The sequence below is a fragment of the Aotus nancymaae genome, unplaced genomic scaffold (genome assembly GCF_030222135.1).
Source record: "Aotus nancymaae isolate 86718 unplaced genomic scaffold, 86718_ANA_hifiasm-v0.15.2.pri h1tg000053l, whole genome shotgun sequence".
In the NCBI taxonomy this organism is placed as follows: Eukaryota; Metazoa; Chordata; class Mammalia; order Primates; family Aotidae; genus Aotus; species Aotus nancymaae.
Genome location: NW_026988467.1, coordinates 16,197,582 through 16,220,804, shown reverse-complemented (window position 1 = coordinate 16,220,804; position 23,223 = coordinate 16,197,582). Strand labels below are relative to the sequence as shown.

General features: G+C 54.5%; 1 protein-coding gene and 1 pseudogene across 4 annotated transcripts in view; both read left to right on the top strand.

Moving 5' to 3' along the window:
* The window catches only part of CAPZB (capping actin protein of muscle Z-line subunit beta), a 151,086-nt gene extending 132,469 nt beyond the window's left edge, over positions 1 to 18,617 (top strand). For 2 of the 4 annotated variants that reach the window (XM_064363376.1, XM_064363374.1), the window contains exons 5-9: positions 704 to 845; positions 1,510 to 1,626; positions 12,390 to 12,455; positions 13,152 to 13,228; positions 17,776 to 18,617. In XM_064363376.1, coding sequence (XP_064219446.1) covers positions 704 to 845; positions 1,510 to 1,626; positions 12,390 to 12,455; positions 13,152 to 13,228; positions 17,776 to 17,863 — 490 coding nt within the window. In that variant the 3' untranslated portion in view covers positions 17,864 to 18,617. Of the gene's footprint in view, positions 1 to 703; positions 846 to 1,509; positions 1,627 to 12,389; positions 12,456 to 13,151; positions 13,229 to 14,539; positions 14,653 to 17,775 lie in introns of all 4 variants that reach the window. The other 2 variants (XM_064363375.1, XM_064363373.1) reach the window with 2 other exon arrangements.
* On the top strand, positions 1,634 to 12,364 carry LOC135269445 (uncharacterized; annotated as a pseudogene).
* Positions 18,618 to 23,223: the final 4,606 nt, after the last annotated feature.

The following is a 23,223-nucleotide window of genomic DNA, read 5'->3' as shown; positions in this document are numbered from 1 at the left end:
CCAGGAGAATCGTTTGAACCTAGGAGGTGGAGGTTGCAGTGAGCTGAGATGGTGCCACTGCCCTCCAGCATGGGCGACAAAGTGAGACTTCATCTCAAAAAAAAAAGAGAGAGATGTTTCTGTATTGACTCGGATTTGAGGAGGAAGCTCTGTCTCAAGCCGAGCCCTTCATTTCCAGCCAGCGCTTTGTGGGAAGTTGCTCCAAAAGACCAGCAGGAGCCCTGGTCTGCCAGACTCAGGAGGGATCAGGATGTAGGGAGTTTGTTGCTATATTTTCTCATCTGCCCTATAAAATATCCCAAAAGACAGAAATATCGAACAACCGTGGTCACTCCAGTGGTTGTGGCCTGCATGGATTATCACTGGATGTCACTCGCTGTACTGCGTTCTTTATCTGGAAGGAGTGTGACGCCCAGAGAGGTTTAGTAATCCAAAGACCACAACACTAGAGGAGGTGGCAGAGCCCAAACTCAAATTCATCTTTATGACACCAAACCTACTATTCCCCCAAGGATGCTGCACCACCTCCCCCAGCGAGAGGACGATCAGAACACACCCAAGGATCGGCTCCTACAACCGTTGCAGGGAGGGCCCCGAATCCCAGACAGGTGTTCAGGTGAATCTTTGCTGAGCAACGGCCTGGGACCCAGGCTGATGATCTGTCATTTAACATCTAACAGGCACATTGGCCTGTTTCCTGCAGGTATTTTGAAGGCGGCGTCTCATCTGTCTACCTCTGGGATCTGGATCATGGCTTTGCTGGAGTGATCCTCATAAAGAAGGCTGGAGATGGATCAAAGAAGATCAAAGGCTGCTGGGATTCCATCCACGTGGTGGAAGTGCAGGTACTGCCCCCCAGCAGCTGGTGGCCGGGGCCACTGAGTATAGGTGGCACACCAAACAGTGCAGCCCGGCTCTCCAGCAGATGCAGGGGGAATGCTGTGATCTCTGAACCCCTGCTAACTCTGAAAAATGCCTCAAAGCCATTTGGGTAAAGATAAGTCAAGATTGCAGTAGTCATTGGTGATTAAGTTCCGAAAAGAAATACACAATTAGAAATGTCCCTTTAAAACCCAGTCCGGGTTTTATAAGAAAAATAGCATTGTGAGGCCAGGTGCGGTGGCTCATGCCTGTACTCCCAGCAGTTTGGGAAACTGAGGTGAACAGATCACCAGAGGTCAGGAGTTCAAGACCAGCCTGGCCAACATGGCAAAACCCCATCTCTACTGAAGACAAAAAAATTAGCTGGGTGTGGTGGCAGGTGCCTGTAATCCCAGCTACTTGGGAAGCTGAGGCAAGAGAATCACGTGAATCTGGGAGGCGGAGACTGCAGTGTCTAAGATCACACCACTGCACTCCAGCCTGGGCCAACAGAGCCAGACTTTATCTCAAAACAAAAGGTAATATTTTAATAATGACCTAGGAAGGGAGATGTTAGGATAACCCTGAATTTAAGGGGCCACTTCAGGCTCTCCCCCAGCTCAGCAGGTCTCTGTCTTGTCCTTCCAGGAAAAATCCAGCGGCCGTACCGCCCATTACAAGTTGACCTCCACGGTGATGCTGTGGCTGCAGACCAACAAATCCGGCTCTGGCACCATGAACCTCGGAGGCAGCCTCACCAGACAGGTAGAGTTACCGCTCCTAGCCACTTGCCTGTGCCCACTAGTGCTGGCCTCAGCGCTGACCTGCATAGATGAGTGAGCAGGGGCCCCATTTAGGACAAATGTGTTCAGCCAGCTATAAATCCGCCGTCCAAGTAGATAGGGCTTCGCATTTTCAAATGAAAGCCCTCTAGGCTGTACGAGGTTGCCCACAGCTACTGACCCCCTGCTAGCCTTCTGCTGAGGGAGGCCAGGCGCTGGCCATGGCTCCTCCTTACCCCTCAGGGCCCCATCCACCCCCATGCTTCAGGCTCACGTTGTGCTGTGAGAAGCAGTGCTTGGCTCTGTTTGCCATCTCTGTCGCCATGCCCGGCCCATCAGTCAGGCCAACTCTAGACGCTGCTTACCTGCTGCGCCTTGCTGCCCTCAGCCTAGTCCAAGGACCAGCATCAGCATCACCAAAGAGCTTGTCAGAAAGGCAGAAATACTGGGCCCCATCCAGACCTAGCAAATCAGGACCTCCATTTGCACAAAATTCTCCAGGTAATGTATGCACATTGAAATTGAAGAAGTGCCCTACTGGATACCTCTCTCTTACCCATCTTTTGTTTGGGTATCACTAGCAACCCTTCTCTAAAGCATTGCTCCCAGGTACTGTCTGAAGCAAACTTGGACTTGGACCAGAAGGTCCTGCCTCCCCTGAGCAGACTTGCCTGCACTTCTACCGTAGATGTTCCTATAAGCATCTAGGTGGGTTTAAGATCCTTGTATAAGGGTCCATGTTCAGGCCCCTTCAACCCCCATCCCAAGAGAAGGCCTTAACCTTGTGACGGTGCAGTGCCACCAATGCTTGATGTGAAGGGGAAAGAGAAAGCACAGACCAAGCACAACTGGGCTTCAGAAGGACCCCGCTTTGCCTTCAGCGAAGTTGGTATCAGCAGAAACCACACGGCCTTGAGAGCCTCAGGAGGGAGCCACTTTCTGAAAGGATGCCCTCCATTCTCAGTTCCAGTTAGTCCCTGACTCTCCACTGTGAGGATTCCTTTTAACATCAGAGAGCTCTTTCAGTAAGATAATTATGCTCTCGATAGCTGTGGATAGAAAAAATATGACCAAATGGATCAAAGTAGTAAATCTTTTTTTTATTTTTTATTTTTTTTTTGGTGAGACAGTGTCTCACTCTGTCGCCCAGACTGGAGTGCAGTTGTGTGATCTTGGCTCACTGCAACCTCCACTCTGGGTTCAAGCGATTCTCCTGCCTCAGCCCCGCAAGTAGCTGGCATTACAGGCACGCACCACCATGCCCAGCTATTTTTCTGTATTGTTAGTAGAGATGGGGTTTCACCATGTTGGCCAGGCTGGTCTCCAACTCCTGACCTTAAGTGATCTGTCCAGCTCAGCCTCTCAAAGCACTAGGATTACAGGCGTGAGCCACCGCGCCCGCCCAATGTAGTAAATATTTTAAGTGAATTTGTATTCTGCTAGTTACAACATCTACATGCATTTAAAAAATATGGTTCAAGGTGAATGTCAGCCATCATGCCTGGGACCACCCCGTCCACCTATAGAAGCTCCGCTGCCTCTTCTGTGTCAGAGGGGCTAGAGGCCAGAAAGGATGTTGGGGTCCTCTTTTTGGCCTCTGGGCAGGGATGTCCCGGTCCCATCCCAGAACTGTGCACTAGTGCTCACGGGGGCACTTTGCCTTTTTGCATGGAAGTGGACTCCGATCTTCCAGGGACCATTGGCTGGGGAGGAGCAGCCAAACTCCCAGGCAGCCAGCTCTCCTGCAGCTCAACTCCCCCACATCCTGCCACCTGGGGAGTGGGTGGAAAATCCTGACTCTGTATCCAGAGAGTGCTTCCTGCATCACTTACCACTCCAGGCTGTTGATAATTCCACCTGGTTTACAGTGACCTGGACAAATATTTAATCCTCAGCCCTCCTAATAGTTTAAATCAGAGCTGTCAGCCCATGGCCAGAGCCTGGTTCCGGCTTGCTGTGAGCAGTGTCTCCTGCCAAGCGAGACCCAGGCCTGATGAGTGCCTGTCCTCAGCACACCTTGGCCAGGGCTTCAGACCGTGTTTGCATTGCCTTTTGCTCTTGGGGCTTTAATGAGGAAATTCATGCTCTGTCATCATTCTAACGGCCGATCACATAATTCATTTGAGGTGCATTAAAGCTGGGGCTGGGTTCCAATGTAAGTAACTACAGAAGGGGGAGGGATTGCAATGAGGTAGACAAATCTAAGTTAATGATGCACAGCTTCTGAGCAAACAGGGGAAGTGAGGGTTGCAGAGCTTGGCTACAGGTCCCAGAGGAGCCTTGGGAAAACGGCTGTGCTTGCTTGGCTGGGAGGTGAAGGGCTCTGGGAGAGGTGAGCAGATCGGTGGTAGCGTGAACCTGCATGCTTTGCAGCCTGTCCCCTCTGATTAGATTCTAAGCAAGGTCCAGTTATTCCCATTTAACAGGTGAGGAAGCTGAGATTCAAACTCAAATAAATTGCCCATATAACTTTTTTAAAAACTTTTTTTTTTTGAGACGGAGTCTCGCCCTCGGTGCCCAAGATGGAGTCCAATGGCGCCATCTCGGCTCACTGCAACCTCCGCCTCCTGGGTTCAAGCAATTATCCTGCCTCAGTCTCCCAGGTAGCTGGGATCACAGGCATGTACCACCATGCTTGGCCAATTTTTGTGTTTTTAGTAGAGACGGGGTTTCTCCGTGTTGGTCAGGTTGGTCTGGAACTCTTGACCTCAGGTGATCCACCTGCCTCAGCCTCCCAAAGTGCTGGGATTACAGGCATGAGCCACCGCCCCCGACTTGCCCATATAAATTAAACAGTAAGACGCAAAGCCAGTATGTGAATCCAGATTTGTCTAGTGAGAAAACAATACGCTACTTTCTGCCACACCACGACCGTTTTGGTCTTAATTCATCCCCTGTGCCTGCTATTCAATGACTGCTAAATAAACAATCAGATGGAAGTGCATAGGGCAGTCAGCTCAGTGTAGACAGGACACTGTCTCTGTAGCCGGCATGAGCAGCTGCAGTGGCCCTGTGGCCTTGGAAGCAGGCAGCCCCTGGAAGCAGGGCCAACCCTTTAGAGCCCACATGGGGTTGGGGCTCCCTGAGGGTATGCTGAGCAGCACCGCCCTCTGGGCCCCTCCTGTGGCTGTGCCTTTGTCTTTCAGGATGACCTCCTGTGGAAAGCCACTTGGCCACAAGTGGCCACGGCGGTGCATTCACTACTAGAGGCAGTCAAGGGGGCTTTGAGGTTTCTAGGGAGTCCAGTGATCTGATCACAACTATGTTTTCAGAAGGTGGCTGTGCCAGAGGGCCTGGGGAAAGCAGTCATCCAGGAGAGAAGACATGGTGGTCAGTGCAGAAGCTGGTGTCCATCCGAGGCAGGAGGTGGCAGGGACGGAAACGGAGAGCGGCAGGGGAAGAAGGGCGGGCTGGGAGGCATTCTGGAACAGAGTGGTTGGGCTGGGCCACAACGGAGATGTGAGGTGGGGTCAGATGAGAGCCCCTCACTCGAGTTCCTCCTTACACAGTCCTCACGACAACCTGGGCTGGGCTTTTCCTCTGGAAACTTGGCCTCATCCAGGTCACCCATGCTCACATGCCCCACGTGTGTCAGGAAGGAAGGCTGCTTGGTTTTGGAGCCATCTCCCCGGGCCCACAGTGCCAGGCCCTGACCCCAAGAGCCCCCCCAGCCAACATCAGCACCCTCGGCAAGGCCCCATGGGTTCCCAGTTCTTCCAGGGTCCTGTGACCCAGCCTGCCTCACCTTGGCAGTAGCTACAGCTGCTCTTCCCCATGTGTGGCCCTGGGCGCACCCTCATCTTACTGTTTCCCACAGCCCATCTGGAGAAGACCACTGGCTTTGGCTTACTGATACCTCCAGGGGTCCCTTTGATGGGCACACCAGGCTGTGCCCCATGCCCACTCGAGTCCCAGTGTAGGCAGCTGATGGTAGGCCAGTGGCCGGGGCAGAGCATCACTCTCCTGGGCACATGTGACAGAGGTGGAGAGGCTGAGCTGTGCCTGCCAGCCAGCAAGGACACAGCTAGCATGCAGCCAGGCCACGCTCCCTCCGCCCAGCCCTGCCTCCATCACTTTCGCCTTTTATTCCTCCCACCCACTACCACCAAAAGATGTTTCTAGGGACGTCTACTGGAAGACAAGGTGAATAGCTAAAGTGTTCTGGCAAATTCCTTCAGGAGTGGGGCTGTTGGAGTGGTGAGCCACAGGTCTCATGGAGGCTCCTTACGGCCAGGTCATACCTTCCTGCCAAGACTTGTGGACATGTGAGAGATGGCAGGCAGAAGGTGCCCTCTGGCACACTGCCATGTGGGCCCCCATGGGAGGGCTGTGGAGCAAGTGAAAAAAGGTTGCCAGCCCCGAGTTCCAAAATAGTGAAAAGGAAGTCGTACTGAGAGGTCACTTCTCCTGTGTGACAGGAGATGTGGGAAAGAGGCGAGACCGTAAATCTCTGAAGAGAGATCCAAGGTTTCCCATCCGGGGACGGGCCCTGCAGATGTTCGTTTGATATTTTTTCAGCTTCTAAATATTTAGAAATGAAAGTGGAGTGTTTTGCTGAGTGGGGAGATCAGGCGGGTCATTGGCTAGTGAGCCCTCTCTCCCCACTCAGCAGAGACGCCTGCAGTATATCTTCAGGCAGTAAAAGCCCAGCAGAGTCTCTTGCCTGTGTACCCTAGCAGGAACGTCCTCTCTGACTTGTGCTTGGCAGTTAGGCCAGGCAGTATATTTTCGTCACAGGAAAGAAGCCCATCGCCCTTCCAGATGGAGGGAACAAAGGGTGGGCCAGGCCCTACTTGGCAGGCCCAGGAGTGCACGCTCGCTGGGGAGGCCTGGTTGCAGCTGCAGACATGCTCCTGGTGTCCCGTGGGGCTCCTGGGTTCAGGGGTGGAGATGCTTGAGCAGCGCAGCTTCAAGGGGCAGCTGGGTTTTTGTCACATGACCTGGGGTAGAGTGACCAGTGCCTGGCTGAAAAGGAAAGCTGGCATGAGACAGGCTCCCCACAACCATCCCATGCTGTGAAGGGCAGAAAAAGGAGGGGAAGGGACGGGAGATCCCTGACAGGCGGCGGCTGAGGCAGGGATGGATCCTGCTCAGGTTCTCTGAACCCTGGACTGTGGTTTGTCCTTCAATGTTCTGGTGAAGGATGTAGATGAAATTGAGGCAGCAGAGAGGTCTCATAAAGGGAAGCAGGTTTCAGAATCACCCAGACCTTGGTTCAGATCCCAGCCCAGGATCTATCCAGCTCTGTGACCTAGACAGACTATTCCACGTCTTTGAAACTCAGTGTTGATAATGCCCATTTTGATGATATGATAATTCCAGCACTTTGAGCGGCTGAGGCAAGAGGATTGCTTGGCCAGGGGTTCGAGACCAACCTGGGCAATAGCTGTACCGTCCCCCCACTCCCTCCCAACAAAACAAAAAATGAGCTGGGTGGGGTGGTACCTGCAGTCCTAGCTTCTTGGGAGGCTGAGATGGGAGGATCACTTGAGTCCAGGAGTTTGAGCTTATAGTGAGCTATGAGTACATCACTGCATTCCAACCTGGGCAGCAGAGCAAGACCCTGTCTCTAAAAAACATAATAAATTTTAATTTTTTTCAAAAAAAAAAAGCAAAGATCATTGTAGAGTAGAAATAAAAAATGTTTTTACACACCATTTTATGCTCAATAAATAACTTTTGCCAGGCGTGGTGGCTCATGCCTGTAATCCCAACACTGGGAGGCCATGGCGGGCAGATTGCTTGAGCTTAAGAGTCTGAGACCAGCCTGGGCAACAAAGTAAGACTCCATCTCTACAAAGAAATACAAAAATTAGCCAGGGGAGGCAGCATGCACTTGTAGTCCCAGCTACTCAGGAGGCTGAGGTGGGAGGATGGCCTGAGCCTGAGAGGCAGAGGCTGCAGTGAGCCATGATAACCACACTGCACTCCAGCCTGGGCAACACAGCCAGACCCTGTCTCAAAAAAAATGAAAACAACAACTTTTACTGCTACTATCACGTATCTTGCAAGGAGAGACTTTTAGAATATGTGCAATTCTAGACTCAAAATTTTCCTAAACCAGGCAACCCTAACTTTCTCTGGGAGGCTGGCTGACCACCATCTTCTGGCCTGGCTGCACTTCGAGTCCTGGCTGACCCACAGCACAGCGTGGTGACCAGGAGGACGCCAGAGGCCAGAACAGTCGTGGGGATGGAGCTGTGCTGACAGCCGGTGACACCTGCCGTTCTGGCAGGCCCCGCCCTGGGCCTTACATTTGTTTATTTAGTGCGAGGTAAAGGCGAGGAAGTGGAGACACAGACGAGCCTGGGCCGTTTCCTTGGGGGCTGCAGCACAGGAGCTGTGGGGCCTCAGAGCTGTTGAGTGGGGCCGTGCCAGAAGATGCTGCGTGGCAGTGGGAGGTGCAGTATATCCGCCCCTGGGGAAAAGGCTGCCGGTTTTGGTTTCTAAACCTTTCGCCGTGTTAGGGCCGTGGGGAGGAGGAGAGGTGCCTGCCGGGGATGCGTGGGCCAGGCTCCTGCTTCAGACTCTGCTAGAAACACCTTGTGGAACATCTGTGCAGCCACAGCACATAAAAATGTTTTCCTTCTGGCAGCCACTTTTATAAGGATGTAATAAAATATGCATTGCACAGATCCTTCTATTTCTGGTGGGTTGGTATTGCCAGTGAGCCGACCCTGACCAGGTGTGGAGGGGCGTGGGCAGGCGGGCAAAGCCTGTGGAAACGTGGCCGGGTGCACTGAGCCCTGTGCCCCTCACTCCCCAGGTGGCGTCTCCTTCCCGCCCCAGCCCCTGTGTGGCCATTGACATGGGCTCAGCTTCCCTACCGTGGGCTGAGGCCCCCTGTGTTCTGGGGAGTCCGTCTGCCCCTGGGGACAGTGCTGCACACGGCGAGACCCAGCAGCCTTCTCCACCCGACCTCGTCTACCTTTGGCGGCCAGAGGGTTTCGCCTGTTTGTTGGAAGATGACTTGATTCTGAAACACAAAGATGGGAATCAAGAGGCCAAATTGCTGATGTGCCTGGACTTGCCCTGATGACCCTGTGCTGTTGGTGTCCATTTAAAATGGGCCCCACAGTGAGCTCAAAGCCCTCATCCCTTCCCTGGGATGGCCGGGAATCTGCCCTCTGCATGGAGCTGGGGAGGAGGAGAGACTCCAATTTGCTGGAAGGGCCTCATTCATTTCCATCCGACCCCCAGGCTTCCCTGTCCGCAGGGCTGACTCCACCCAGCCCTGAGCCCAGGCACCTTGACCACCTCCGCGTGGGGGAGAACACACAGTCCCTGGAGGTCGGCATCCAGAAGTTCTTTTTGAAGATGGGTGGATGGAGCCCCTCCCTCCTGAGGGTGCTCCCCAGCTCCTGTTCAGCAGAGAGCCCACCCCCATTGTCTTAGCAGCAGCGTTTCGCTAGTGGCAGATGATGTTCCACTCCCAGCAGGTTCTGGACTGTTGCTCTCACCTGGACTTCCTCTTTGTCAGATGCCACCCCCTTTCTCAGACCCCTTGGTGCCCTGGAGCACGTGGCTTTGTGAGCAGATGCCTGTCAGGGACAGCTCTATGATAACAGACCGAGCCCAGCCCGGCGAGCTGTGATGTTCTCTCACTGCTCAGTTCCCCCTCTGCCATCTGCAGCGACATAGGTGAGGTCTGTCCCCTGGCAGACAGCAGGCCTTCAGAGCCCTGCCGGAGTCTCTTAGGTCTCCCTCAGACACCCACATCCGCTGTCCCCAGTCCGGGACAGCCCTGGTTCCTTCCCATTTCTTGGTGTCAGACTTTTTCAGTAGATGAATTCTAACTTGTTCAAAGCTTTTAAAACCCAGTGCCTGAGCAGGGTGCAGTGGCACGCACCTGTAGTTCAGCTACGTGGGAGGCTTAGGTGGAGGGTTTCAGGAGCTCCTGTCCAGCCTGGGTGACACAGCAAGACTTTGTCTCTTAAAAAAAGAAAATTTAAAAAAAAACAGTACCCTAAACAGAATCCAGCCCTGCAGATGTAGGGACAGAACAGAGGGAGCCACTGCCTTCCCCAGCAAGCGTTGGAACCTGGCGTCGGCACTGTCTTCGTCATGTGATGGGGTGGGAATGCTGCCCTAATCTGGGCATGAGTAACAGTGTCATTTATGCACCTTCAAGTTGCACAGAAGCTTTCCTAGCAGCCACATCGCGTCCTGGTCAAACTTGAAATTATCTAAAACCACACGTCTCTTCATAGGATCTGTTTGCAAGTCAGCAGTTCCCCGTTTTGTACTCCATGAAATTCACACCTGAGCCTAAATAGCTGGTTTGCGTCTGCCCAGGTACATTTAACTGGCGTGCTGAAGTAGGAAGAGCAGAGGTGTCAGAATCTAACAGTGCTGTATGATTCTTGCATCTTTAAGCTTCAGTTTCCTTGGGTTTAAAACAGGATTCCTAGGAAGATGAGGGAGCAAGGTGGCCGCCACCTGGCTCCGTTCCCAGTAGCTGCGCTCGTTCTGTAGCTAGCCCGGGTTTCTGGGTTCAGTAGCAACCCTCTGCCCATCTCAACCCTTGACATAGTCGATAGGTTGCTGGTAATTCTCTCAGCTGGGCCTTCACTTAAATCTTGGACAAATAAATTGACCAAAGGCAGGTAGAGACTGCTACACGGTGCCACGTCACATATGCAGTGCACACGTCGTTCTGTGCCTGTGAGCTGACCCTGACCAGTTATGAAGGGGAGGGGCGGGGGTGGGCGAGGGGACTGGAAATGTGGCCAGGTGCCCACCCCTATCAGCAGGCCTCCACCCTGCCCTTCCTCTCAGCCACAGGAGCAGGATGGTAGATGGGAACCTGCCAGAAGGATGCAATCCTATTTAAGTTGTTCTGTTTTCTTCCAGCCCAGCATCCAAACCAAAACAGGAAAAAAGGTGTTCTCGTGGAAGGGCTTGTTCACAGTGAGCCTGACTAGCTCCTCATGATCTCTGACTTTAAAACGTGCCAGCATATGATTTTAACAAGACCATCAAAAATTGTTATCTGGATCAGTTTCAAGCTAGTGTTTACTTGGCAGAGTTTATTCTTCCTTATTTGACAAAAGTCAGGTCGGCTGGGCACGGTGGCTCATGCCTGTAAACCCAGTACATTGGGAAGCCAAGGCAGGTGGATCACCAGAGGTTGGGAGTTCAAGACCAGTCTGGCCAACGTGGCGAAACCCTGTCTCTACTAAAAATACAAAAAAAAAAAAAAAAAAAAAAAAAAAAAGCCAATTAGCTAGGCATGGTGGCAGGCACCTGTAATCCCAGCTTCTGGGGTGGCTGAGGCAGGAGAATCACTTAAACTCGGGAGGCGGAGGTTGCAGTGAGCCGAGATCATGCCATTGCACTCCAGCCTGGGCGACAAGAGGGAAACTGTTTCAAAAAAGAAAAAAGTTGGGTCATCCACTGGCGCCCTCTAGTGTCAAGGGTTGCAGTCACAGGTCAGGTTTGCCCAAGCCTGGAAGCCTGGTTGTTGACAGTGGCTTGGTTCTCTCCTGCCCTCTGCTCTAACCGGCCCTTTTCTCCTTTCCCAGCCTTAAAGTCATTCTCCCTGATGAGGAGAAGCAGAAATGGGTGAGAAGCAACAGGGCCCTTACCCTCTGAGCACAGTATCTGCCCCGCCAGCCTCCCCCGTCTTCTCTGGGTTCTAAAGAGAGAACCCTGCCCTTTGCTGGCTTTTTTTTTTTTATCGATTTGAACTCATTTTGAGCTCTTCCCCTTCTGATGCTGCTCTTTTCTTTCTTCTCGATTATTTCAGCTTTCACATTTCATTTCAACAGCACTGGTCATGGTAGCTGCGTATTCTTATCTTCAGTGTAGTAATGTTGAGCATTTATGTGCCTAGCACTCTGCCAGGCACCCTGTGAGTCACAAGACAGGCACATCTCCTTAAAGAATTTATATTCTTGTCAGGGAAATAAGGCTTCAGAGAAGAAAAACAATCGGGAGAAGTGCCAACTTCCTTCTTCTCTCCCTGCCTCCATTGCCTCCCTCCTCCTAGTTGAGATGATTGGGTCAGAGCCAGTTCTTCCTGGGCTTGGGAAGAGGAGACGGGGCTCGAGCTGCTGCCACACCCCTCACAGCCTCAGAGTCTGCATTGAGACTCTCTTGCTCAAACTCCCCTCGCAGAGTAGAATGAACAGGCCCGGGAGCAAGGAAGGGTTTGACCCATTGTCGCCTGCATGACTGGGGTGAGCCACTGTGTCCCTCTGGCCTGGAGTCTCTGTCAGAGGCTGTCAGCCGCTCTCTGCGCGACCTGCAGCAGGTGGCATCACAAAGCCACCATCTGGGAGCATGAGGGTGCGGGAGCAGCACGGAAGCTTCCCCTGCAGTGTCAGGCGCTGAACCTGAGGTGGACGGCCGGGACCCAGGCCTGGGCCTGTCAGTAGAGGCCTGAAGACAAACTGAGCGAGTCTTCTCCAGTTGGCTCGGGTGAGCCGGTGCCTGCCAAGGGCAGCCGCCCTCACCCTCCCTGCTGTGACTCGGGGCATCTGCCTGCTCTACCTCGGGCAGCAGCAAAACCTTCTCCCTTGCAAGTGGGGGCTCTGGGCTTCTGCTGACTGGGCTCTTTATGGTCTGAAACTGAAGTCATTTTGTGTTTCAGTTCCCAGGCTGCAAAAGTGACCTTGTCACACCTGCAGCTGGCTCCATGGCGGGAACCGTAGGCTCTATGCAGACCATGGAGGTGGGCCGTGCTGTCCGCCATTCTCAGAAACCTCTGGCTTTCTCTGACTTGGAATGCTTCTGTATTTGCAGATGGAGAAAGACGAAACTGTGAGCGACTGCTCCCCACACATAGCCAACATCGGGCGTCTGGTAGAGGTGAGTGGCCTGGGCTCTCTGGGCTCCTGCGTTGACCCATGGCGGTGACACTGCACCCCCGGAGCCGCTGTGCTGGCCGCTTCTGCTGCTTTCTCCTAGCTCCACAGCAGCCGGCAGAGCGCGCCTTGGATTTTCAGAGCCTCTGATTTGGATGCCAGCAGACTCCGGCTTTGGGGCCACCTCCTGCTCCACCCCCCAAACCTGAGCTCCCAGAAGACTCTGCTCAGGCGCTGGTGCTGGGGCATGCTAGGTCTTGTCTGCCCTGATCGCCTGGGTGTGAACGGGCCCAGCACTGGGAGAGGAAGCAGGTCCCGGGAATGCCAGTGGGCCCTGGCACAGCTTCAGTTTCGGCTGCCTCGGCCCTCCTGTCACCACGTTGTTTTGGAAGAAGGGGCGGTGCTCTCCGTTCTCACAGAATTGTTCACAAAATTAGTGGGGAGCCTGAGGGGTGATGATGTGGTTTAGACCAGGTCCCAGGCATGGGCAGAGTTGGCCGCCAATAACTGGGTATTGGCTTCCTCCCTGCCTGAGGACAGGAAGGCTCCTGGAGCACAGATTGCAGGTGGAGCGCACTCACCTGTGCCCCAGAGCAGGCCTGTGCCGCCCTCCAGTGGCCACAGCAGGGACTGCAGGGCTGGTGGGCCGAAGGAGGGCGTGGGCCCGGGGTTCCTGACCATTTTGCCACATCCCTTCCAGGACATGGAAAATAAAATCAGAAGTACACTGAACGAGATCTACTTTGGAAAAACAAAGGATATTGTCAACGGGCTGAGGTAATGTACCAGACAGCACAAGCTTTAGAAGCAGAAAGAGGGATTTGAATCCTGGCTCTGCCAGTTCCTAGCTGTATGGCCTTGGGCCCGGGTTTCCTCGTTTGTAGCCCGCAGCACCCCTCTTCTAGGATCGTTAGGCCGATCTGGGGAAGTAAAGTCCTGGTGTGTCATCTGCACCCTCAGTAGCAGCTCTCGGTCCCTACCTGCACCGTTGGTTTTCTGGGGCACATTCACCCTAACGGCCATTGGTGCCCTCGCCCCAGAGCCTCCTCAGGCCTGCAGTTTGTTTGTCCCCACGCAAGAATGTGCCCAGCCCCTCCAGCCTGGGCCTGGGGGAGCCGCAAGACCACACCCCGGGCAGCCTGGCCGCCTCTGACGGGCCTGCTCCCTAGGACAGCAGAGTGCAGTATGCAGGCAGGGCCTCAGCCTGGGCCTTCTCAGGGGCCCCGGCCTCTCTGACGTCCTCTGCCAGTGCTCTGCTCCATCCCACCCACCTGGTGCCCTTTGCTCTGCAGTGTCAGCCTGAACAAAGGCCGGGGCGCTCTGGACCCTCCAGGTCCAGGGTGGACAGAGCCAGAGGCAGGCTTCTTGCATGAGGCCGGAACCCAGTGGGGGCAGTAAAGACGGCTGTGGAGTGAGCACTGGCCTTGGAGTCAGGAGGCCGGGATCTCCCCTAAGCTCTGTCATCCTGAGCTGGGTAGCCTCTAGCAGGCCTCGATGGAGGAGGTGGGGTCAGCTGAGCTGATGAATCTGGAGCACGCTCTGCAGTCGCGCAGCACCGTGTGAGTCCGGGCCGTGCTGTGCTCTTGGCGCCCAGCCCTCTCACCCACTGCTATGGCAGAGATCTCACAGCCCAGCCCAGGATGCCGCTCTGAGGCGGCCCTGGCTTGTGGATTCGGGTGGGCGACAGCTTTCATAGTCGCCTGCTCCACAGTTTTAAAACAGAGGCGGTGTCCTCCTTGGGCCAATGTCTTCCTGATCTCCTGCCCACCTCATGGAGGCTTGGTCTTTGTGACCTGTGGCAGAGCCCCGTGGTCCCAGGCGTCAGGACGGCCACCTGCAGCCACTGCCCATCCACACCAAACACACTTTCCCTCCTGGCCAACCTGCACGGTCCCCAGGCAGTGGCCGGGAAGTGGGGGAGACAAGCAGAAGAGCCTGCAGGGTGGTGGTAGCAAGCCCCTGAAAACCATGACCACTGCCCGCGGCGATGCCACTCCACAGCCCGAAGCCGCCGAGGCACCCCCCTTCCGCCTGCGTTCTCATCATTCTCTTCCCTCCCGCTCCACTCATCTTGAACACTCTCTGTAGATCTGTTGATGCTATCCCTGACAACCAAAAGTTTAAGCAGTTGCAGAGGGAGCTCTCTCAAGTGCTGACCCAGCGCCAGATCTACATCCAGCCTGATAATTAAGCCGATCCAGGTACCCTGCCTGAGAGCCGCGAAACCCTCCCTGCTAAACAGGACTCACCAACCCACCGAGACCCTGCCGGTCCGGCTGCTGCTGCTCAGCCATTTAAACCACCACTAACCCCCACGTGTGCCCCCGGCCAGTGAGCAGCCGCATTCCTGTGGAGCCTCGGCCCCATGTGACACAGCACCTATCACGTGTGTGTTCTTTACACTCTGGGCGGAGGCTGGGTGCGAGGGAGACAGCTGATTATTTAGCTTTTGCTTCTGAAGAAGCCCAGGCAGAGGGATGGATGCTGCCTCTCCAGCAGCAGCCACTTGTGTGCACTGGCCTGACTGTCCCCGGTGGGGGTCTGCCTGCCCGCCACCCCTCATGCTTCAGAGGAGCCTCTGACGCTGCTGGTGCAGTGGTCTCGGAAGCCAAATAAGCCCCCTGCTCAGCAGCGCATTGGCTGTCTGGGGCTAGCTGACTTGGAAGGAGTGACCTCGCCCTCTGATCTCTCTGGGGTTGGAGGGCAGAGTCAGGGCTGGACTCCACCCTGGCCAGCCCTGACGCACTGCTGAAGCTGCCTGGATGCCCAGAGCCGATGCAGCCAGGACCAGCATAACCTTCCACCCTAACGAGCTGCAGCTGTTCCTTTAAACAGGTTACGCTGATGGAAAGGAAAATAGTCTTGCTTGTTGGTAATGGCCAAGAACCATGACTTGAGCTTGTGACAGATCCAGATGCAGGGAAGGAGGCAGCATCCCTGGAGAGCAGGGGGGAACCTTGTTTGTAAAAAGAAGGCATTTGGAACCCTGCCGGCTGGGGCTGCAGAGCCCAGGTCCAGGGGCTCCGCACTGAAGGCCCACCCCAGAAGGGGTGCGGTGGGCTTTCCAAGGCGGAAGTGGGGTCAGGCACTTAGAAAACCAGGCGAAGCTGCTTTTCCCAGGCCGTGGGACTTAAGTGCACCAGTCTGGTCTGTGTGTACCAGCTTAAGGTCCAAGACTCCGGTCAACCTCGTGGTGGGGCCATTAGACATTTCCATCATGGCATGGAGAAAAAGACCCTTTTTAAAGTACACTGTGATGGTGCAGTTCCCTGGCCGCCCACTGGGGGCGTCCTGGCATAGAAACCCTGGCAACCAGCTCTGCTCAGGACCGTTCCTCCCTCCCACAGAGTCGAGCACTGTCTCCAAGCGCTGATTCAAGGTTGCTTGGCCGTGACCTTCCCAAGCTGTGCCCCTTAAATGAGCCCCCTGCTCCTTCCGCCCTCTACCATTTCACTTCTAACTTCCTGTGTCTAACTTGATTCTGGCTCTGGAACCTTCTCCTTTGTGGGGTCCAGCCAAGACCTGGCATGCTTGGCTCTTCCTTCCCAGAAGAGCCGGTGTCCACCCAGGTGCAGGGTCCCGTGCACTGCTGCTTTACACTCGTGTCTCCCGCTGGCCGTGTTGACCTCTCGCTGAGAGCTTGGCAAGAAGCCCTTGGGGGATTGGCTGAGATTTGGAGCCTGAGGGCCGTGGGGGCTGATGCTTTGGCCGCCATAGAGCCAGGGATAGTCCCGGGCAGATACTCAGAAACACGTATTTCCCCAGCATGAACCCAAATGTCTGCATTTCTCATGGGAGTTCTTTCGGTTGTATGCAGCTTGCTTCCAGGTCTTGTCTCTGGCACCTGCTGAGTATTTTGAGGGCTCTTTCTGTGACTTTTAGGGATTCGGTAGCCAGAACGCAATCTGGGGTGCTGTTGCTTCTCCTGGGCCCTGCTTCACTTCCCTTGACCCATTTTTGCCTTTGGGGATTGGTTTTTCTGACGATTCCTTCTCATGGCTAGTATGAGTGAAACGTGAGAATCAGTCCGGCAGAGCGCACTCTCCCTGAGCAGCCCTCCGCCCGCTCTTTCCACTGCTTCTACTGACACAAAACCGACATTTAGGAAGTCCTTGCCTAACCAATATGTTGGGTAAATTTGACAAAATGATCATTCAGAGAATTGCTAGGGGGGCATTTTTCTGAGCCTCACTTTGCTCATCTGGAAATTGGGTTAATGGGTTTTTTTTTAAGCCTTGACTTTGTTCTGTTGTTGTTATTGTTGTTGTTGTTGTTGTTGTAGAGACAGGGTCTCACTATGTTGCCCAGGCTGGTCTCGAACTCCTGGCCTTAAATGATCCTCCCTCCTTGGCTTCCCAAAGTGCTAGGATTACAGGCTTGAACCACCACATCCCGCCAGGTCAATAGTTGAGACTTCCCCAGGATGCCCATGATAATTAAACGAGATGATATACGTGAAAGGCCTTTTGTAAGCTGTGAAATCGCCACACGCCTTCATTGTTTCTGGCTTTGTTGATGAGGGTCCCCACACAGTTGAAGGCAGTCACCTTGAACGCTTCCCCACAAATCCAGTATTTGACAGCAGGGATCCCAGCGGCCCTCAGCTCTCCTGTGCTGCCCTTTGCAGTCCAGGCTGAGGGTTTTTCTGGGCCAAGTGAACAGCGGATGGTGCCTCACAGCAGAAGCCTGAAAGCCCCTGCTGCCTGGGCCATGAACGCAGTGTGCTCAGACACGCAGAGACGCTGGTTCTTACCCACTCCCAGGGGCGGGCTCACGCTGCACCTTGCACTTGGGGGGTGAGGAATTCTCTTCTTCTGGGCAGGGCTGGGGCGAGGGGAAGCTTCTACAGAGAAACCTGCATGGCCTCAAGAGTCCTCCCCTCTTAGCCCCTGGCCTCAGTCCCCAACCAGCAACCCAGGGTAGCAGTTCTGAAGCAGAGGGGCTTTGTTCCATTGTGCTTGGAAGCCCAGAAGCCACCTTGTGGCTTAGGGTGACATGGGGGCCTACACACAGAGGAGTGAACTTAAAAGTTCTAGTGACTATGGCTGGGTCACCGGAGGCCAGGGGCAGAGATGAGCACCTGTCCCCGTAAGCTGTATGCCCCCCAACAGGGCCTGGCGAGGTGCAGAGGGTGCAGGTCTTGGCCATGTGCCCCTTCGCCCGTCTCTGAGGGGGACAGACGCCCAGCCCAGTGGCCCAGAGCCTCACCCCTGGAGGTGGGTCCATGCAGCACATCAGCCAGGCACTGGCATGGCGGCCCCCAGGCGCCCCCTGCCTCACTCATCCCTGTTGAGTCTAATGATAACACCTTTCCTCCCTTGCAGGTCTGTGCAGACTTTTGCAGACAAATCAAAACAAGAAGCTCTGAAGAATGACCTGGTGGAGGCTTTGAAGAGAAAGCAGCAATGCTAAACGTCTGCTTCATGCTAACCAGACGCCGTGCACTCGTTAGAGTCCTTTCTTAGAAAACTTGTTTTCTGCTCCCTCCCCTCGGCCCTTCCCTCCCCACAGGTCACATAACAGCTGCATCATTGACCGCCCAGCGCCATCTCTCCCTGAGAATAAAGCCCCATAGCCACCCTCCTCCGGCTCCGAGCCTGCTTCCGCCACACCTCGCTCTCAGCTCTCTCCACATTTCCATAGAGACCGTGTGGTTTTTGTTCACCCGGGGGCCCTGTCTTCCTCCCTGTCCCCACATTTATAGCATAAAATCCACTGTCTGCCAGCCTCCCTTCCCTTCCACCTTTTTGTTACATTGGTGTAAAAAATGTAAAACAAAAAAATTTTATGAACTAACTGTGGTGTGTGAAAGAGAGAAGAAAAACTGGAAATCTGATTCCGTGTGTGTTTGGGAGTTGCTTGGGGTTGGGGGTCGTGGGGAGAGGGGACAGCTCTGGGAGCAGAGGTGGCCCTCGGTGCCGTCCTGCGCAGACTCGCCCGTCCCACGGAGGCTGCGGGGGTGGGGGCTGGGGGGGGCTGCCGACCGTTCCGCTCTTCCGGCCAGGTGCTTTTCTGTCAATTTCTATGGAATGCAAAAGGAGGTTTTTGTTTTATTTTGTTTTTTTGTAAAGCTTAAGAAAAAAATCTACATCTTATACTTGAGCCTCCATACTTTAAAAAAAGAAAAAAATAAAAAAATCAATAAAAAGAAACTGGGACGCAGTTAGCTCTGGCCTTCTGTGTTCCTTCTCGCCGGCCTCACTTTCCAAGCACGTGTGGCTTTGGCCGTGCGCTGGCTCCAAGCGGGGATGTGTGTGGGCCCCGCTCACGGCAGCAGAGGAGGCATCCAGACCCCGGCCCCACCACCCTGAGAACACACCGGGTATGTGATGAGGTGCAGGGTCCCCATCCCTTTCTGCTCTCCGCCCTTGCAGGGCAGGGGCACCAGCAAATACCGTGTGCTAGCGCCGCCCCACGCGCCGCCCCACGCACCTCCTGCCACCTTCCCACAGTGCATTGTGCAAATGTGAGGCAGCAGAGGCCACACACAGCCATGGAGTCTCTGCCTTCTCTCCTCTAAGCTGCCCCAGGGAGGATCCGAAGCAGATCTCAGAGTCCCTGCTGAGACAACCCCCATCTGCCTGTGGCCGGTCAGTGGGCTCCACACCCTGGCTAGCTCACCTGTCTCAGGTCCCTGGCTCCTGGGTCTGATGCAGCATCTTTACGGAGTGCAAGTGCCATGGGAGACAGCAGAGAAGCCCCTGCCCCCTGAGGAGTTCCCAGTACCAGGTGGAGAATGCAGGCATGCTCCAGCCATGGCGGGGGACACCCAGTGAGCCATTCCTCACGGGCACATGGATGCTGTGCTCCAGCCATGGGTCATGTTAGCAGGGCGCCTGGCACGCAGAAGGGGCTGGGAAAACAAACTTTGCTTTTCATTTTCTTTCATGGTAAGGTTTATCCAGGACCATCGAGGTAGGTACAGGGGCCGCCACAGTGGGGTCTTGCGGATGCGGAGAGAGACTGGGCTCAACTCTGAGGCAGCAGCACCAGCAAGTGGGGATTAGAGCCCAGGGGCGGGGTGGGGCAGTGGGTGGACAGTGACCAAGAGGAAATCTCAGGGGTCAGGGGCCTTCTGGCCAAACCCACCTAACAGGATTGTTACTAAAGACGGGATAGGGTGACCAGACGTCACCTGGGGGCGGGAATGGAGGATGAGGCCAGGTGAGGTGGCTCACACCTAACAATCCCAACACTTTGGGAGGCCAAGTTGGGAGGATGGCTTGAGCCCAGGAGTTCAAGAGTAGCCCGGGCAACATAAACCCCATCTCTACAAAAATTAGCCAGGCGTGATGGTATGTGCCTGTGGTCCCAGCTACTTGGGAGGCTGAGTTGGGAGGATCACTTGAGCCTGGGAGGTTGAGGCTGCAGTGAGCCAAAATTGTGCCACTGTACTCCAGCCTGGGAGACAGTGAGATCCTGTCTTGAAAAAAGAAACAAGGGTGGACCTTCTTGTAAAATTGACTTAGCAAGGGATTGCTGAAACGGGGTTTGACAAGGGCACATACGTGGGCCTGGGGGAAGGTTCAGGAACCTGACCCAAGTTTGGCCAAGCAAATAGTCTTTGATCAGTTATCACTTCAAGAAGGTGAATCCCAGGCACGGTGGCCCACGCATGTAATCCCAATACTTTGGGAGACCAAAGTGGGTGATCACCTGAGGTCAGGAGTTCAAGACCAGCCCGGCCAATGTGGTGACACGATGTCTCTACTAAAAATACAGAAGTTAGGCAGGCCTGGTGGCGGGCGCCTGTAATCCCAGCTGTTGTGGAGGCTGAGGCAGGAGAACTGCTTGAACCCGGGAGGTGGAAGTTGTAGTGAGCTGAGATCATGCCATTGCTCTCCAGTCTGGGGAACAAGAGTGAGACTTCGTCTCAAAAAAAAAAAAAAAGAAATGGGACAAATGGAAAATGCCTTTCCTTGGACACATCAGAGGAACTGAGGTCGCAAGGGAAACAGCCACCCTGAAGTCAGTGAGACGGGCACACCCAGAGCGACACAAGAGACGCCTCCTCTCCTGGAGCAGAGGCTGCTAGGCTGGGAGCTGCTGTGCACACCAGCGGTAATTCCACAGAACTGCGGAGGTGGAGTGGACGGCCTGATCTGAGAGTGACCCGTGGAGGCTTAGGCCCATTCTCAGGGGATTTCCTTTCAGGAAACCCACCAGCAGCTCCTTGAGCGGTCACTTTCATCAGCCAAACAATCCTGTGACCACAAATAATGCTTGAAACCCAGAAATTGTCACTGTGATATATGTCAGTCCTGATTTGCTCTGCTATCTAGAATCTTTTAGTTGGTTTTTTTTGTTGTTTTTTGTAGAGATGGGGCCTCACCCTGTTGCCCAGGCTGGTCTCAAACTCCTAGCTTCAAGTGATGCCTCCACCTCAGTCTCCCAAATTGCTGGGATTACAGGTGTAAATTGCTGGGATTACAGGTGTAAGCCACCATGCCCAGCCCTCACTGCTAGTGTTTTTTTGTTTTGTTTAGTTTTGTGATGGAGTCTTGCTTTGTCACCCAGGCTAGAGTGCAGTGGCGTGATCTCAGCTTACTGCAACCTCCACCTCCCAGGTTCAAGCAATTCTCCTGCCCCAGTCTTCTGAGTAGCTGGGACTGTAGGTGCCCAGCACCACATCTAAATTTTGTATTTTCAGTAGAGACAGGGTTTCACCATGTTGGCGAGGCTGGTCTCGAATGTGGGTAGCCCCCATTCTGGGCACCGAGGAAGGAGAGCTAAGCAGACCCCTGGCACAATTAGTGCCTGAAGAATATCTTACTGCTCATTTATTTCCTTTTATATATAATCTCTTCATAGATAATCATCTTATAGTCAGAGGAATGTCTAGAGCAGACACATTGCACAGCAGAGCCTGGCCAACACGGTGAAACACTGTCTCTACTAGAAATACAAAAATTAGCTGGGTGTGGTGGTGGGCACTTGTAATCCCAGCTACTCTGGAAGCTGAGGCAGGAGAATCACTTGAACCCAGGAGGTGGAGGTGGCAGTGAGCCGAGATGGTGCCATTGCACTCCAGCCTGGGCAGCAGAGCAAGACCCCGTCTCAAAAAAAAGAAAAAGAACTTTCCCATCATCTCAGAGTGGGCTGTGAAGACGGGGAGATCTTGCACACTGAAGGCAGGTGGCACAGGCCGGCCCACACACAGCAGGTGTGCAACGATCAGCTGCATGCCAGATGGCATCCTATGCTCCGTGGGTGTCCCCTAGGATGGGGCAGGGGAGACTGGGCCTCCCTGCCCACCTGGGTCTCAGAGGTGTGCCCCCCCTCCTCTCTCCAGCAAAAGGCTTTTCCCCTGAACAAACCCCGTCACCTGCTGCTGGGCGTGCCCCAGGACCCTGTCCTTGTCCTGAGCAGTGGTGTGGCTTTCAAGGCTCCTTGGAAGCAGCCCCACCTTGGAAGCAGCCCAGACACTGACCTCGAGGCCTCCATACCTGCCCCTTCCTTTTCCTGAACTGCCCTCCCGTCTGCCTTCAAGATCCAGCTCAAAGGCCATTCCTCTGAGAAGTCTTCCCTGATTGATTGATGCTTCAGGGGCTGGTCTCATCTTCTCATTCCCTGACCCTTTCTACCTTCCAGTCACAGTAACCATCTCCTCTCCTGGAAGGCAGGGCCTTGGAGCTGGTTCCCTGCAGCCCAGGTGTCTGCTGGCAAAGGCCGCATGGGGGCTGCGCTCACCAAGCATCTGCAGCACCAGAATGGCCGTGAGTTTCCCTTCTCTAGGGCTGGGAAGGGAGATTCTAAAGGCAAGGCTCACTCTGGGACGCAGCTTCTCTCCCCAAGACTACCCCATCGGATGGCCACAAAGTCCCTGGTTCTGGTTTTCCAGAGCTAGGGTTGGGCGTGTGGGGTGAGATCCGGCCAGCACAGTGGGGAGCTGGCACCTCTGTGCTCCGGGCTCCTGAGGTCCATGGCCCCAGGGAAAGTGGAACCAGAACAGGGTCTGGAGCCAGGCGTGGTGGTGCGCACCTGTAGTCCTAGCTCCTCGGGAGGTGGAGAGGAAGAATCCCTGGAACCTAGGAGTTTGAGGCTGCAGTGAGCTATGATCGCACCACTGCACTCCAGCCTGGGCTAAAACATTTTAAAAAAAACAGGTCTGGAAACACTAGTTTTGGAGTCCAGGAAGCACTCAGGGCTCAGTCCTGCCCTCCTCTCCACTCTCCCACCTTGCTCCTATACCTGCCACTTCTTCCTACTGCCTTCAATCCTGTCTTCCCCTCTGATATCTCCCGCTCATCCTTCTGAGTTGTCACCTCCTCCAGGAGGCTCTCCCTGATCTCCAGGGAGATCTGGTCATGCTCCTCTTCTCCAACTAAAAAATCATCAAAATTAACCTTTATTGAGCCCTTACTATGTGACAGATTTGGGGCTAAACTCCATAATGTCAGCATTTTATGTGATCCTTGAAAGGACACAGGAAGTGGCAGTACTGTTCCGTTTCACAGATGAGGAAACCTAGGTACTGAGGAACTGCGAGGCAGAACCCAGATCTCACAGAACCTCAGCCCTTCTGCTTCTTCCTGAGTACCGAGGGGCAGGCCCCCCATGGGGTGTCACTCTCGATGCTGTGTCCCCACAGTAAGGTGTGGGGCCTGTCAGGAGAGGGCGCTGAGAAGCAGGCTAAAGAAACCAGAGGCCCCAGGAGGCTGCGCCAGGGCTGCAGGCAGATGCGGTCCCATATGCTCGGCTTGTCCCCAAAGCAGCCCCGACCCATGAGCACCTTGGGGAGGGGGCAACAGAAGCAGGTCTCACAGGGAGGT